Source organism: Delphinus delphis, chromosome 20 (assembly GCF_949987515.2).
Source record: "Delphinus delphis chromosome 20, mDelDel1.2, whole genome shotgun sequence".
Classification (NCBI taxonomy): domain Eukaryota; kingdom Metazoa; phylum Chordata; class Mammalia; order Artiodactyla; family Delphinidae; genus Delphinus; species Delphinus delphis.
The window spans coordinates 40763662-40780651 of record NC_082702.1 but is presented as its reverse complement, the minus strand read 5'-3'; the positions used below and the strand labels follow the sequence as shown (position 1 = coordinate 40780651).

At 47.2% G+C, this 16990-nt stretch overlaps 1 protein-coding gene across 1 annotated transcript in view; it reads left to right on the top strand.

Annotated features, from left to right (window-relative positions):
• The window catches only part of RANBP10 (RAN binding protein 10), a 66413-nt gene that overhangs the window by 986 nt on the left and 48437 nt on the right, over window positions 1-16990 (top strand). The window contains exon 2 of the mRNA XM_060000806.1: window positions 48-159. Within this exon, the coding sequence (XP_059856789.1) occupies window positions 48-159 (112 nt within the window). The remainder of the gene's footprint in view (window positions 1-47; window positions 160-16990) is intronic.

Sequence of the window (16990 nt, the reverse complement as noted above, 5' to 3'; positions counted from 1 at the left end):
TTTGCATTTCCTTCTGCTGAAATTTCTTCCTTGCCCTCTTCTATTAGGTCATGGCAAAAATCACAAAGATGCAGCCTCAGTGCGTGCCACCCACCCCATACCTGCTGCCTGTGGCATTTATTACTTTGAGGTGAAGATTGTCAGCAAAGGAAGAGATGGGTAAGCCCCTCCTGACCACATTCTTTCCCCCAACACTGAACTGTTCCCTGTGGTCAGAGTTTGAGGTCTCCTGGTTGACACCTGTGACTGGTGTGAGCTGCTGAGCTGCATTGGTCTGGGCTGCAAAGGGTTGAATAGCGGATACCTCTGTTACCTGGCTGTGGGCATGGCCTGGTCTAAGCAGCAGCTTTTGATGACAAATAGGTACATTTTATAGAGGAGGGGCTTCTCTTTAGTGATAGTGTAATGAGATACATCAACAGGTCAGGGAAACAAATAACAAGTTTACATTAACAAATCAGCGTCCAGAATGGAGTTCCCCCACTGTTGTGTGGTGTTTGTGACTTCCCTCCTTTCACACTCTTGCTGTATTCAAGATTCCTTTTTATCGCATTTAGTCATGGTAGAGGCCCTTGTAGACTTCAAAGGGATAGTAGAGTCTTTGCAGCATTCATCAAAGCTGTGGCAGCCACTGGTCTGTCATCTTAGGGTAAACAGCATGCACATGGTCAGAATCAGATGAGCTTGCTACTCATAAACTTGTTTTTCAGTCCAGGGACTTGAACACCAGTTGGATCAGCTTTAGGAAGGTCCTCATTAAAGTCAGCATTAGGGAGGCTCCCTATTTTAGGGTGATCCAAGCAGATACAGGAAATCAGAGGGGAGATTTTTTCATTTTTCTTCCTTTTCTTCTCCTAGTCTCCCTTTTTTTCTGGCTGTTGTCACAAAGCAGGTGTTTAAGTTATGAAATAACATAATTTTAGCTGCTTTGGAAAGGTTTTCCTCATCAGACCTTAGGTCTGGTGTGGGTAGTTTGTGAACCCCACCAGCGACCTTCCTTCCAACCCTGATGTGTGTTCTTGAGCATTCAGAATACTTCCTCTCTCCTAGGGACTGTTCCTCTTGTGGTACATGCAAAATGCCTGGCCAAGGGGCTCTGCTGGGGGCAATACTGCTGGAATTGGAGCTTTGCCTGCTTCTTCAGTGAAGTTGTAACCTCTGTGCCGGGCAGGGCTCTGTGGTTGTGGGTAGGTCATGGGGCTTTGATCTCCTTGTCTGTACTCTGGGGAGCTAGGCCAGCATCTAAGCTACCTGTAATCCCAGAATTCTATGATTCTGAAATTCTGATTGTGGCAAGCTATTGCATCTTTTACTTTTATCCCCATATAGAGCATTTACCGGTAGGAAGTTTATATTATTGGAGGGCTTTAAATCTTCTATTTTCCCTTTCCACCATCTGATAAAAGCGCATGTATTTAATGTGTTTGAACTAGTGTGAATGAGAACAGCCTCTTAAAACAAAACAAACACTGCAAAAATAGTTACAGTATAGACTGAAATGTTGGTGCTGCAGTCTCATATTGCCAAAGAAATGGAGGGGCATTTCCTAAACTTGTAGGGAAGAAAATGGATTACTTTCTCCAGAGTCCTTAATCGTAGATAACAGCGAGCTAATAAAAGACAAGAACAGTTTTTGAGAAGGTCTCTACATTTCAGTTTAAATGTGGAGACCTGGGTTCCTTCACCTGGCTTTTAACATTTCAGTTATAAGTGGATCTTGCTGGAAAAGGCCCTGTATCTTGTTAGATTGCCTTACTATAGGTATTGCCTGCAAATCCAAAGAAAGTTGAGCATCTTTTCCCAACTTTCCCAGCATTTTTACATGAGGTAAATATAGCTGTTAAGCTGACCTGGAAATCTCAGTTTTAGAAAGGTCCCAGGTCATGTATGCTTGTGGTGGCCTGCTTCAGTTGGCCACTGTCAGAGGAAAGGTGTGTGAATGTCACCTATGGCCTCTTTATGTAATCCCTGAAAGCCTTCCCATGTGGCTAAGATATAGCCAGATGGACCAGGTGTGGTTTTCAGGAGGCCAAGGGCAGTTCCAGGGCAGACAGTGATCAGCTTGTTTCCTGTTTCCCGTCAGTGTTGAAGGTGTTTGGTCCATGACCCAGGTGTTAACCGGTTATGTAGCTTTTCTGTATTATTTAGTTCCGTCCTCATGGCATCTCTGGAAAGTGGCTGGAGCAGATGATGATGTACCTGTTTTGTGGGTGAGCCCTGAGCCCCTGGGATGTTTGGTGACCTGCCTTGGCTGTGGGGCTTAGGGTGCAGTGGAGTAGCCTAACTTGTCAGATGCCCTCACTTGATCCCAGACACGTGTGTCCACGCTGCTGCTGCCTTTCCCTTTTGCATTCCTTCCCTGGGTAGAGTGAGGGAATGTCCAGTTGGATTCTTAGGGGATCACAGTGTTCTTAGGGGACAGAGCTGAAAGGTGCTTAGTGCTGAGTGGGCCCAGACTGACTTACGTGCTCTGCACTGGGCTTGACTGACTTACCATCCCATTGAATCTGTAAACTTGTTTTTCTGTAGATTTGAGTACAGGTTTCCTTTGTAAAAGGTGTTTATGAACCCAGTTGTCAGTGTCATTGTTTTCCCTAAAGGCCTTTGTTCTGACGATGTCTTTTGTAGCAGAACACACTAAGCTTGTCTAATTAGAAAGGTTTCATTTCAAGGGTTATACTGATTCATACCTTCTGTGTGCCAGGTGCATGCTAGGTACAGGGAGAACAACAGTAAAGCCTGCACAGGCCAGCCTTATCCTCAGAGAGCCTCTGGCCTATTCTGTAGCGAGTCCACTGAAAGGCTCTCTACAAGAGGAGGCAGAGCCTGGGTATGGTTTTGAGGGATGAGTAGGAGTTTCTCAGCAGGTGAGGCCTGTTGGGCCTAAAATGAGCCTGGTTGGTAACTGGCTTGACACCTGGGTGCTGGGCTTTCTGGGCACTCCTCAAATATAAGGGAGAGCTGGAGAAGGAGGGGTTATGTTTGAGCTAAGAGCAAGGCTTAGACTGATGGGCTTCAGCTGCATTTGCCGAGTCACCAGAGCTGGGAACCCCAGGAGCAGATCTGGTGGGGTGAGGAGACATCAGAGCCCTGCCACTGGTGCCAGGAGATAAGGGCATCTGGGTTGATCTTGTTAGGAAGCCAAGGAGGCCCTGAAACTGAGGGTCCCTGGGGAAATGACATGCTCAGGCAGAGTTCATGGACCTTTGGGTGTCTCCAGCTCTTAGTGATGACACATGGAGGGTGTGGCTGACTAGGCTGACAGATGCTCCAGTGTGACCCTCAAAATAGACTGTAACATCATCCCAGCAGCACCGGCGGTGGTGGCCTCCTGACATGTGATGAGTGGCTCTACCCAAGAACAGCAAGCCTGGGCTAGAGCACTGGATGGAGCTGCAGGGGTGGGATGCGGGCGCTCTCCTCTCCTCTGCATCTGGTGCTCAGGCCCAGGCCCTGTGGCCCTTTGGCCACAGCCAGCCTGCCTTTCCTTTCACTTGCAGCCAGCTTCCTTTGGCCAGGCAGTAATGTGCTCATCCATTAATTCTCCACATGACAGCGAGGCACCCATTGTTTTGTCCCAGGCCCAGACCTGGGCCCCAGGAGCACAGGCCTGAGGCCTATCTAGAGAGGAGGCAGATAGGCCTGTGCACATGACCTCACAGGCTGGTGTAGGAAAAGCCCATCCATGGTGTGTGCTGTACCCAAGGGTGGCCCAGAGGTTGGACTTCCTCCTGTACCTGAGAGTCTGGGGAAAGCTTCATATAAGAGGTGATGATGCTGAATCTGGAAGGGTAGGTTGGAGGGTTCCAGATGGACAAAGTGAGAAGCGACGCTCTAGACGAAAGGAACAGTGCATCAAAGACGTGGAAGACAGAGCATGAGTTAGGCAGGGGCCAGGTCAGAAATACCTTATGTGCTTTGTCCAGAGAGCTTGGGCTTATCCTGAGGGCAGTAGCGATATACGAGGACTTTGGATCTGCCTGCACTTTTGTTATTTATTTATTTATTTACTTGGCTGCTTGGGGTCTCAGTTGGGGCATGCGGGATTAGTTGTGGCGTGTGAGATCCAGTTCCCTGACCAGGGATCGAACCCAGGCCCCCTGCTTTGGGAGCACGGAGTCTCAACCACTGGACCACCAGGGAAGTCCCCTGCCTGCACTTTTGAGAATGGATAGGGGAGAAGAAACTCTGCTGGTTTGGTTCAGCCAGGCCCCTCTGGCTGAGATTCCTGTCCAGTGCAGGCCAGTGGCTTTATTTTTATTTTATTTTTAAGAATTATTTATTTATTTATTCATTCATTCATTGGCTGCATTGGGTCTTCGTTGCTGTGTGTGGACTTTCTCTAGTTGCGGTGAGCAGGGGCTACTCTTTGTTGTCTCTTGTTGCAGAGCACGGGCTCTAGGCGCGTGGGCTTCAGTAGTTGTGGCTCGCGAGCTCTAGAGCGCAGGCTCGGTAGTTGTGGCACACGGGCTTCGTTGCTCCGCAGCATGTGGGATCTTCCCGGACCAGGGCTCGAACCCGTGTCCTCTTCATTGGCAGGCGGATTCTTAGCCACTGTGCCACCATGGAAGCCCTGGGCCAATGACTTTAGGTCCTTGACTCTGGGCATGGCTTTCCTATAGCAGTTGTCTCTTCTCTCTCTTGGTTGGCCTTTCTCCTATATGGTGGGATGCATAGGCAGGATGTTGAAGACTGGTAGCCAGAGTGGCTTCTCGGAGGTGAAAGGCCTCTGTGTGTGGCTGGTATTCTTTGGTACTCTGGTTTTGTTAAGTCCCATTTGAAAGACAACATTGTCCATGATTTTTCATGGAGACTCAGAGATCCACTCACCCAGTTAAGATCTTACCTGCCATGTTTCTGGTTTGCAGAGCTACTTGAGCACAGGCCCTCCAGTCTAGAGACAGCTTGTGGCTGGCCTCTCACCCTGGGAACCCCACTCCAGTCTCTGTGCATTGTACAGTGCTGTTGAGAAATTTGGTGCTCATCTGTGGACCTGGAGAAGGCCTGTCCTGCCAGCTCTGAGAAGTAGGTGCTGTCTTTGCCCAAGGCAGGTACAAACAGTGATCATGCCCTGTTCTCACCGACATCCCCCCAGTGCTCATGGCCTCAGGAGCAGATGCTGAGCTTTGGGCTGCATCTCTCCCTAGTAACACATTGCACTGTTTCTGGAGATGTGGTGTATTGGGGCTCTGGAGCAGCTTGGAGTGTTGTATTGCTTACCTATATTGGGGGTTAAAGCCCAGGTCTAGTTGGGTGGGTGTACTGAGGTGCAGCTCTGGCCTAGAGTGAGAGGACTGGAGTCCACATAGCATCCTCTTTTCTGGTAAGATCTGTTCCTGCCCTGAGCACATCTGGGCTTCCCTGAGACCTCCCTGCCCACTGTATGTCACCACCCAGGCTCCAACTTCGAGGTGAGAGTGAGGAGTATGGCTTCTTTCTTCATAAATGGGGACTTCCTTGGTCAAGGATCAGCCTCTAGAGAAATTCCTAAAATTCACTTCACATCTACCCCTCCACCACCCCACCCCCATTATTTTTTGTTCTCGGGAATGTTTGGTCTTTTCTTTTCTTTTTGGGGGCCACACCGTGCAGCTTGCGGAATGTTAGTTCCCTGACCAGAGATCAAACCCGGGCCCCCTGCAGTGGAAGCGCAGAGTCCTAACCACCGGACCACCAGGGAATTCCCTGGTCTTTTCCCTAGATGAGTCACCAGGTAAGGGAGATTCCCTGTTAGAGGGGGAGCAGGGAGCTCATCAGAGTGGAGCACAGGAGGCTGGTCTCAGCAGCTCTGCATGGCAGGCACTGTGTGCCATCCTATTCTGGGACCATTGGGAGGGAATCAAGGGCCCAGAGTGGGTGGTCAGAGGTTAGAAGGAAGGGACTGATCACTAGGAGAGGGGTGGATAACACCGTGTCAGAATGTGCAAGGATGTTCCTCTGCCTCCCTAGAAATTTTGTTTAAAATCCACATAAAATGTCTTTCTAGCTCTAGGATCCTTGGTGTTCTGTTGTAATTGAATTGTGAGGTTGTGACTCTTGCTAGAAATGAGACAAGGGGACTTGGTGCTGGAACAGGGCCCAGCCCCCTGCCATGAAGGGGCCAGTGAAAGATGCTCTGGACTGTGTAGGGAAGCAGGGGAGGGGTAAGTCTTAGCATTCCTTGTACACTCTCTTCCTCTCCTACCTCTTGGACCTTAGAGATGGCCTGGGATTCAGGGAAGTTTAGGTTATGGATGACAAGTGTCAAGGCTCAAATAACCCCATTGTCCACTCAGCTTGCATGGCAAATGTTACGGATTGATAGTGGCATTCGTTCTTGTCCAGACAGAGCCCCAGATGTTTTCCCACTGCACAATGCACCAGGCAGCTGCTATCTTTTGGTCAGAGTTGCATCATGAGACAAAACCTACTTACTGGTCCTCAGGGCAGAGACAATTTAAGATGAGAAGAGGTGGAGAGAGGAGAAGGGCAGTTGTGCCCAGATGGTCCAAGGGTTCCGCTTGTCTCTTCTAGAGGACATTGCCGAGGCAGAGCTGAACCAAGAGGAAAGAAGTAGAGGGGATGGTTTGCTGAGCAGAACTGGTTATAACCTGGTCTACAAAACCATGTGTCTGAAATTGGCATGGGCTATTTTATAGAATGCTCTCTTTTAATATCAACTGTTGTGCGAGGAGTTTATTGGTAGTTACATTTGCCTTGCCTTTTTTTTTTTTAATAAATTTATTTTTTTATTTTTAGCTGTGTTGGGTCTTCGTTTCTGTGCGAGGGCTTTCTCTAGTTGCTGCGAGCGGGGGCCACTCTTCATTGCGGTGCGCGGGCCTCTCACTATCGTGGCCTCTCTTGTTGCAGAGCACAGGCTCCGGATGCGCAGGCTCAGCAGCCATGGCTCACGGGCCCAGCCGCTCCATGGCATGTGGGATCTTCCCAGACCAGGGCTCGAACCCGTGTCCCCTGCAATGGCAGGCAGATTCTCAACCACTGCGCCACCAGGGAAGCCCAGCCTTGCCTTTTTTTTTTTAACCAAAATGTATTTTTATTTTACCTATAATTTTCTTTTAAACTGTAAAGGAATACATTCGCTCTTGTAACACCTGACATGGTGTACATTTTAAAAATATCAATAGATAGCAGAAGGGACAGAGAGATGCAGGTTTAAACAAATCCAGGTTATTGCCATTATGTATGTTATATCATTTGAGACTAGTGCAGAAAACAGAAACGATTCCAGATATTTTAAGTTGGAAGGGGTTTATTACATGGAATTTGATGCTTTCAAAATCATTAGGACTTAGTTTCCATGTAATGGTAGGTTACTTGAATAAGACCCCGTGCTGAGAATAATGAAAGATGCTAAGTTACAAACCAGCAAACTCAAGGCCAGTTTCTGGATGAACACCTGTAACTAGAGAACACCTGTAACTAATTAAGGGTAATATCTGAGTACCTAAGAGCATTTGCTGTGTCCACACTGAGCTCTGCTCCAGCTTTATAATTACACAGGGCCAGAGAGGTTAGGGTACAAAGCTTACGGGATGTGGGGTCTGGTGGGAACCCTCTCACATTCAGGTGGGGTGCCAGTTGGTTATACCCTCTAGTTAAGGGCAGTGTCTTTGGTTTTGGAATGTGGTAAGCTCTGGAAATTTTCAAGGCTTGGTACCTGAGTTTCCCAGGAGATTCTTTAGGGAAGGAGCCAGAATGCAGGGTTGTGAATAACCTGCCTAGGGCCACCCATGGGGGCTGTTCCTCCCCTTCCTATCTTGTGGACTCTCTGGGTGTTTTGATGGTGCTGGTGGTAGTGTATGCATGAGTGTCTCCAGACACATTCAGAACCACCTTCCTCTCTGGAAGCATATCCTGTCTCATGGTCCCTTTGCCTTCAGGCTTGCTCTTTCTTGGATGGTACCGGGTTGGGTCCGTTCATCTAATACCCTTCCTCTCAGTGGGGGGGCCTGCACAGAATTGGGCTCAGTGCGTGACTGGGTGGCTTCCTGGTAGAGGGGCAGGGTTGGGGTGCGGCTGCTAGAGGAGCAGCTTGTACACAGTAGCTGGTGTCATGAAGGACTGTGGCTTTAAGCAGGCCCGTCAGACCAGGAAGTAAAATCCCTAGCATCAAATATTAGCCCTCGTTTCAGACCTAAATGTCAGTTGGTGTTTCTCCTGAAATGTCTCGCAGGGACCGTTTTGTAACCACGACCTCAGAGATCCCCTCTGTTGTGGAGGCTGTTGATTTCTTATCTGGGGCAGGTTCTGACAGAGACAAGATTGCCAGCCTTGCGAGCTGCGGCTTACGTGTTAGATGTTAAGAGGAAACTGTCCGATGAGATTCCAGTAGCTCCTTGGGGGGTCTGAGGCAGGGGACGGGGCAGTGGTGACTGGCCGTTTGACCTGAGAGGCTTGACGGCAGAGCTTACCTTCCTGCAGCCCCCGAGAGCCATCTCAGCCCTGAGGCTGAGGAGCTTGTCTCTTCTCTCCTCTTTGTCACTTCCTACCAGAGCTCTGTGGGCCTGGAGACATTCAATTGATGGAACTTAAATTAAAAATGTTCAGGCAATTCCCTGGTGGTCCAGTGGTTAGGACTTGGCACTTTCACTGCCAGGGCCCTAGTTGGATCCCTGGTTGGGGAACTAAGATCCCGCAAGCCTTGTGGCACAGCCAAAAAAAAAAAAGTTCAGGTCCCATAATCATTGGCAACATTTGTTAAAAGTGTCTATGGGCTTGCCAGTCCATAAAATCCACCTTCTCTCTAAGGAGAAATGGATGAAAAGTAAAAAGAGTTAGTTCTGTGTTCTTCACTCTTGTCATCTGCTGTGTGCTTATGGTGAGGGACTTCTTTCTTCTGGCCCTGACCTGAGGTCAGGATACTCCGATGCTTTCCACTGAGCTCTGCCAAGCCCTACTTGTCTTGTCCGGAAAAGCCAGATGAGGCTAATGCTGGCCTGCAGGGCCATAGGAGTGTTTTTGGTGACACTGTGTGTGTGTGTGTGTGTGTGTGTGTGTGCGTGTATGTATGGTAAAATAAATATAAAACGTACCATTTTAGCCATTTATGAAAAATAAATTTATTTATTTTTGGCTGCGTTGGATCTCTGTTGCTGTGTGCGGGCTTTCTCTAGTTGTGGTGAGCGGGGGCTACTCTTCGTTGCGGTGCGCAGGCTTCTAATTGCGGTGGCTTCTCTTGCTGCGGAGCACGGGCTCTAGGTGCGAGGGCTTCAGTAGTTGTGGCACGTGGGCTTAGTTGCTCTGTGGCACGTGGGATCTTCCTGGACCAGGGATTGAACCCGTGTCCCCTGCACTGGCAGGCAGATTCTTAACCACTGCGCTGCCAGGGAAGGTGACCATCTTTTCAGTTCTTTTGAGTGTACACTTAAAAATTGCTTGATTAGCATTCCATGGCGGTCCAGTGGTTGGGACTCTATGCTTCCACTGCAGGGGGCCCGGGTTAGATCCCTGTTCAGGGAACTAGGATCCAGAAGCCCCGTGGTATGACCAAAAAAAAAAAAGAATTGCTTGATTGTTCCATGTTTAACTTTTTGAGGAATCACCAAACGATTTTCCAAAGCAGCTGTACAATTTTATATCCCCACCAGCAATGTGTGACGTTTCTAATTTCTCTACATCCTCACCAACAACTTATTTCCTTTTTTCTTCCTCCCTCCCTTCCTCATCCTAGGTGTGAATTAGTATCTCATTTTGGTTTTGGTTTGCAGTTCCTAATGACTAGTAACGTTGAGCATCTTTTCATGTATTTATTGGCCATTTTTATATCTTCTTTGGCGATACAAATGTCTATTCAAGTCCTTTGGCTATTTTATAATTGAGTTGTTTGTCTTTTTTTTGTTGACTTGTAGGAATTCTATATATATTTTGAATAGTAGATCCTTATAGGATATATGAATTGGAAATATGTTCTCCCATTCTCTAGGTTGTCTTTTCACTTTTTTTTTTTTTTTTTTTTTGCCTCGCTGGGCAGCTTGTGGATTCTCAGTTCCCTGACCAGGGATCAAACCCGTGCCCCCTGCGGTGGGAGTGTGGAGTCCTAACCACTGTACCACCAGGGAATTCCCTCTTTTCACTTTCTTGATAATGACCTTTGATGCATAAAAGTTTTAATTTTGATGAAGTCCAGTTCATCTATTTTTTTCTTTTGGTGCTCATGCTTTTGGTATCATATCTAGGAATCCATGGCCTAAACCAAGGTCATGAATCTTTTCCCCTATGTTATCTTCTAAGAGTTTTATGGTTTTAGCTCTTGTATTATGATCATTGATCCGTTTTGAGTTAATTTTTATATAAGGTATGAAGTAGAAATCCAGTTGTCCCAGCACCAATTGTTGAAGAGACTATTCTTTCCCCATTGAATGGACTTAGCATCCTTGTTGAAAGTAATTCAGCTGTATAAATTTATTTCTGGACTTTTACTTCTATTCTAATAGTCTATATGTCTACCTATGCCAGTACCACACTGTTTTGATTACTGTAGTTTTATAGTAAGTTTTGAAATTGGGAAGTATGAATCCTTTAACTTTGTTCTTTCTTCAAGATTGTTTTAGCTACTTGGGATCCCTTGCAAGTCCATATGGATTTTGAGGACTGACTTTTCCATTTCTACAAAAAACACTGTTGGAATTTTTGTAGGGATTGTGTTGAATCTGTAAATCAATTTAGAGTATATTAACAATACTCTCCATCTTAATAATATTAAGCTTTCCAGTCCATGAACATGGGATGTCTTTCCATTTATTTTTGTCTTCTTTAATTTCTTTTAGCAATGTTTTATAATTTTTTGTATACAAACCTTTTATCTTCTTGGTTAAATTTATTCCTAAGGGTTTTTCTTGTTTGTTTCTTTGTTTGTTTTGATGCTGTTGTAAATGGAATTGTTTTCTTAATTTTCTCCTTCGATTGTTCAGTGTTAGTATATTGAAACTGCTTCTTGTGTGTTGATTTTGCATCCTGCGACTTTGCTATTTATTAGGTCTAGTAAGCTTTCTGTGTATTGTTTGGGACTTTCTATATATAGGATTATCTAGATATAGGATCATGTCATCTGCAAATAGAGATAGTTTTACTTATTCCTCTCCAATTTTTATGCTTTTTATTTCTTTTTCTTGTCTAATCGGTCTGAGTAGAACTTCCAGTACAGTGTTGAATAGCAGTGGTGAAAGGTGGACATCCTTGTATTGTTCCTCATCTTAGGGTAAAAGCTTTCAGTCTTTCACCATTGGGTATGTTGGCTGTGAGTTTTTCGTAAATGCCCTTTATCATGTTGAGGAAGTTCCCTTTTGTTCCTAGTTTTCTGAGTGTTTTTATCATGAAGGGATGCTGGATTTTTCAAAAGCTTTTTCTGTCAATTGAGATGATCGTGTGGTTTTCTTTTTCCTTCTTTCTGTTAATGTGGTTTATTATATTGATTGATTTTATTTTTTTCCTTTGGCTGCATTGGGTCTTCATTGCTGTGTGTGGGCTTTCTCTAGTTGCGGTGAGCGGGGGCTACTCTTCGTTGCCGTACGTGGGCTTCTCATTACAGTGGCTTCTCTTGTCGCGTAGCACGGGCTCTAGGCACGCAGGCTTCAGTAGTTGTAGCATGTGGCCTCAGTAGTTGTGGCACGCGGGCCCTAGAGCACACTGGCTTCAGTAGTTGTGACGCATGGGCTCAGTAGTTGCGATGCGTGGGCTCTAGGGCACGCGGGCTTCAATAGTTGTGGCTTGCGGCCCCTAGAGCACAGGCTCAGTAGTTGTGGCGCATGGGCTTAAGTTGTTCCGCAGCACGTGGGATCTTCTTGGACCAGGGCTCGAACCCACGTCCCCTGCCTTGGCAGGCGGATTCTTTTTTTTTTTTTTTTTTGCAGTACGTGGGCCTCTCACCAATGTGGCCTCTCCCGCCGCGGAGCACAGGCTCCGGACGCGCAGGCTCAGCGGCCATGGCTCACGGGCCCAGCTGCTCCGCGGCATGTGGGATCTTCCCAGACCGGGGCACGAACCTGTGTCCCCTGCATCGGCAGGCGGACTCTCAACCACTGCGCCACCAGGGAAGCCCCAGGCGGATTCTTAACCACTGAGCCACCAGGGAAGTGCCTTGATTGATTTTCTTATGTTAAATTGCCCTTGATTTCCTGGCATAAATCTCACTTGGTCGTGATATTAATCCTTTTAATGATGTTGAATTTGGTTTGCTATAGTTTTGTTGAGGATTTGTGCATCTCTCTTCAGAAGGTATACTGATCTATAATTTCCTTTTCTTTTTATGTCTTCTTGATGGCTTTTTGATTGCTTTTCCAGGGTCTGCCCCATCTTGGTCTTGGAACTGGGTACAACACATTTGCAACAGTACCCAGATATTATTCTGCCAAGAACCGAAGTCTCTAGGCCAGAGCTGGGAAGGTGCTTAGGAGCCCGTTTAGTCCAGTCTCTCTTCTTCTGATAGGGAACCTGAGATGTGGGGTGAAATCAAAGACCCACAGTCCTGAGTTAGGCTGCAGTGTCTGAGACCAGGCTTCAGAGTCTGGGATGTTGTCTCTGGAGCCCTGCCGCAAAGTGTCCCTGTCACTTTAAAACTCTTCAGGGGCTTCTCTTCAGGAGGCAGGAAGGGAATGTCAGACTTGTTGCCAAAGAGGGTCCTTGCGTGGAGCGCTCCAAGCTATCTCTGAGGACCAGGTGGGGGATTACAGCAAAGGGGTGGTCTCCTCCCTCCAGGCCTTGCTGTACATCTTCGAAGGGTGTGAGAGTCCAGAGGCCTGCTTTCTAAGGTCCTGTCCTCTGTCTACCCCCAGGCCTGCCTGGGTCATGGAAGACTCTCCAGTCAGTTAGAGCTGTGCTGAGGCTGTGTCACTTCAGCGGGGTCTCCTGAGGGTCTCCTCTGGGTTATGCTTGGGATGCACCAGGAGCCCCACCTCCTCTACTGAGCATGGATTTTGACCATTTCTTGCTGTTTCTGAAGGTGTGCTCTTCTGATGCAGATTCAGCCCTCCTGTCAAGGCTCAGGGAAGTGAGTATACTGAGGAGCTGACCATGAAGACCAGGTCCCTCATTGCGTCTCTCTGGCATTGAAATGTTGCCCTGGGACAATCCAGGGAGAGTCTGATGGGTGAGAGCCAGCAACCTCTTCAGTATGCAGCCATCAGCTGGCTCTTGAAAATGATTTTTCTATGATTATCAAAGTAATTTATGTTAATTGTAGAAGATCTGGAAAACTAAAGAGAAAAAGGAAGAATCTAAGCTGACTGGAACGGGCTCGCAACTCTCTGCATGACTGCAGTGGTTTCAGCGGACTGTTGCTTTTGTGGGAGAGTCAGCAGAGGCGGATGGAGGGCAGCACGGACCCCAGAAACGACCAGTCCATTCTCAAGGCTGGTCATTTTCCAGGGCCCTGGTTTGGACCTGCTGCCTCAGGGTGGACCTGGCTGTGTGGTCAGCCGAGGGCCACTGCTGCTGCTGCTGCTCTTCTCTCCTGCTCTCTGGGAGATCCTGACCCAGCCCTCTTCTCTCTGGAGCCTGACAGAGAGGCGGAGTCACTCTTCTAGCCCATGTTGTGGTTTTTGCGGTGAAGAGTAGAGACTGAGAAGGTAGAGGCCGACTCATGGCCTCTCTGCCATGAGAGCTTGTCTGTTGTCCCTCTACACTTACTGGCTGTTTCACCTCTCTGACAAATGCTATTTTCTATTTTGCTACCATATTAGAAGAGAGGAGTAAATCAGATGGGTTTACCTTACTTTCAGTCATTTTATGGGGTAAATAACTGTTCCCCCAAGCTTCTCAGATACATCCTGCTACTTGAAAAGAAAGCCCTAGTGGAGATGTGAAGTGTGGGGAACTAAGCTCTGTCTGTGCCTGTCACCAGCTTGGGGAGTGAGAGCCCTTGTTGCGTCCCTCCCAGGAGACCGTGGCAACCTGTGTCTGTTAGTGTTCCTAGCATTGCCTGACCCATTACCAAGAAGGAAGCAAATGCTCACCTTTCTCCTTGGCAGTCCCATGTAAACAGGCATTTGTTTTTAGATGTCCCAAGATCCAGGCCTTCAAGGATGGCCTACTTTCCTTTACCAGATTCCAATACTAGAAGAGCCTCCAGTGCATGAACTAGAAGACAGTGGGGTTGTCCACTCCTTTCAGTGGCTGCCCTGAGGGCTCTCTGGATTCATGGCAATAGCTGAGGAAGCAGACTCTGACAGGCCAAGTGATGTGCCCTTGGGCACATGGTGAAGAGGGGATTTGAATCTGGGTTTGTCCGATATATTTGCTCTGATACAGGTATGTTTCCTGTTCAGCTGTTTGTGCACAGTGTAAAGGCTTGGAGCAGAGCTGGAGCAAGGCTGCTACTGACAGGCACTTAGGCTCCAAACTTTCCAAGTACGTCTCAGAATTGCCCTTTCTTTGGTGACTGGTTGTGTTGGGATGTGTCCTGGGCAGCTCCTCCCCCACCCAGTAAGTTCACCGTATTCTAAAGAACACTTGGCTCTCTCCACATCTTGCCATCCCACTATTTCTTTCCTTGTCCAGCCTTGTCATCTTCCACTGGGATGATTTTGGTAGCCTCTAGTTTTGCCTCTTCAATCCATTTTTCAAATATCAGATGTTTGATCAGTTGCGCCCTTTCTTAAACCCTTTCTGCAGCTTCCCAATGACCTCCCGTGAAGTTCAAACTCCTTAAGCTAGCATGCAGGCTGTGTGTGAATAGCTTGTTTCCGGCTCCAGCTTTGGCTCTTTTTAGGTCTACCCAAGCTGTGACCCAGCCACACTGAACTCTTCTCACTTCCTTGACCACAGGGCTGCTTTCTTGCCTCTACGCCTCAGCACATTCTGTTGCTTCTGCGTGGAACAAGCTCCTTTTTTTTCCCCCTCATCTCCTTTACTAGGTCTTGGCTCAGCCTTCGCTTCCTCTGGGAACCCCCCACTCATTGCACCCTGATTCTCTGGCCCACCCCTGACTTGGCACTGGAAACTGTTCCAGGGCAGGGAATCCGCCCTTGTGTCCCCAGCGCTGTACTAGGCACAGAGGATCTTTGTGGAATGGGTGACTACAGAGGCCTCTATGAAGAGACATTTATCACACCTGTTTTTACAACTTTAGCAAGGACCCAACAGCAGCAAACAACCCATTCATTTTCAAGTGCCACCAGAGATCAACGGAGGGGAGGCAGCGTCAGGGTGACTTCTTAACGTCATTCTTCCTGCTTCTTAGATCCAAAGGTGAACATACTTGGGTTTGGGGTTTTTTTCCTTATTGTTTTGCCTCATTCATGGCAGCCTATCGGAGAGCTGCGACCACATCAGTCCAGGACCTGGCAAGGCACTACACATGTTACTCATCGGTGATTTTTCTTTTTAATAAATTTATTTATTTATGTATTTATTTTTGGCTGTGTTGGGTCTTCATTGCTGTGGGCGGGCTTTCTCTAGTTGCAGCGAGTGGGGGCTCTTCTTCATTGCGGTGGCTTCTCTTGCTGTGGAGCACAGGCTCTAGGCACGTGGGCTTCAGTAGTTGTGGCTCACAGACTCCAGAGCGCAGGCTCAATAGTTGTGGAGCATAGGCTTAGTTGCTCCGCGGCATGTGGGATCTTCCCGGACCAGGGCTCAAACCCATGTCCTCTGCATTGGCAGGCGGATTCTTAACCACTGCGCCACCAGGAGAGTCCCCTCATTGGTGATTGAGAGGAAACCTCAGGTCTTACCTAGATTTTTTGTGAGTGGATGGAGAAGTGAACTTCCCTTGTGCCTGTTATGTCACTAGGTCTGTTGTTGTAAGTCATTTAATTTCACAGTGCTGAAGTCCAATGTCAGCAAGAGGGGAGAATAGTACTGGGGATGTTGTGGCTGAGTTCAGAGCTCACTTACCTGTCATATAGCTCTGTCATGACCTCATACCACCTAGAAGCTGAGGTTCCCATTGAAATGTGGCTGGGAGAGAGCCTGTGACTTTGGTGATAAAATTCTTTACCAACCTGTGAATGGATGAACCCTAGGCGTTTGTTGAATGTCCATTATTTGCCCAGCACTGCACTTGAGTCTTGCTTTTCCTCTGAGGGCTGGAGGCTCCAGCCCATAGCCCCGGCATCCTGAGGTGGGCAGCAGACACAGCATCTGTTCTCCCCACTGTGGTACGAGACGTAGGGTTGGAGCCTGCAGACTTAGGCTCCATCTATTGTGCTTGTTTGTTTGGGTTGAGGGATTGATGTTTGGGAGATATCAGAACCAAATAAACTCATATTCACATGCTGGGTTTTTGGCCAGAGATGACACCTTGGAAAAGGCAGGTAAAGGTATTATCTCCCTGGACCCTAAATGACCAAGCTTGAAGAGAGGAAAAGACTTTATGTAATAACAAATGTTATGATTGGTGGTAGTGGGCTTGAACCTTTTTTTTTTAAACAGTTGTTCTGATATGTGTTCATTTATTTTATTGTGGTAAAATATAAATACATAACATAAAATTTACCATTTTAATCATTCTTAAGTGTACAGTTCAGTGGCCTTAAGTGCATTAACATTGTTGTACAACCATCACCATCATCTGTCTCCAGAACTTTTTCCATCTTGCCAAACTGAAACTCTGTACCCATTAAACAATAACTCCCTATTCTCCCCTCCCCCTAGACCCTGGCAACCACCATTCTTTGTTTTTATGAATTTTATTTCATTTAGCATAGTGTCCTCAAGGTTCATCCCAGTTGTAGCATTTGTCCGAATTTCTTTCCTTTTTACGGCTGTATAATATTCCATTGTGTGTATATACCATATTCTGTTTATCCACTCATCAATAGAAACTTTCTACCCGTTAAAAAACAAAAATTCAGCTGGTGAATTTGAAGATTTAATTGGCTTTATTCAACGGTTCATGAATTGGGCAACATCGCATTTAGCAAGTAGAGAGATACTCCTTCCAAGGGGTTGTACAAAACAAAAGGTTTTTATCTGGCAGAAGGAGGGTGGGGCAAGAAAGTTATTAGCAAAAGAAAAGAAAGGATTGTTTTAGGCAGGACATCTTTTGCAGGAAGGG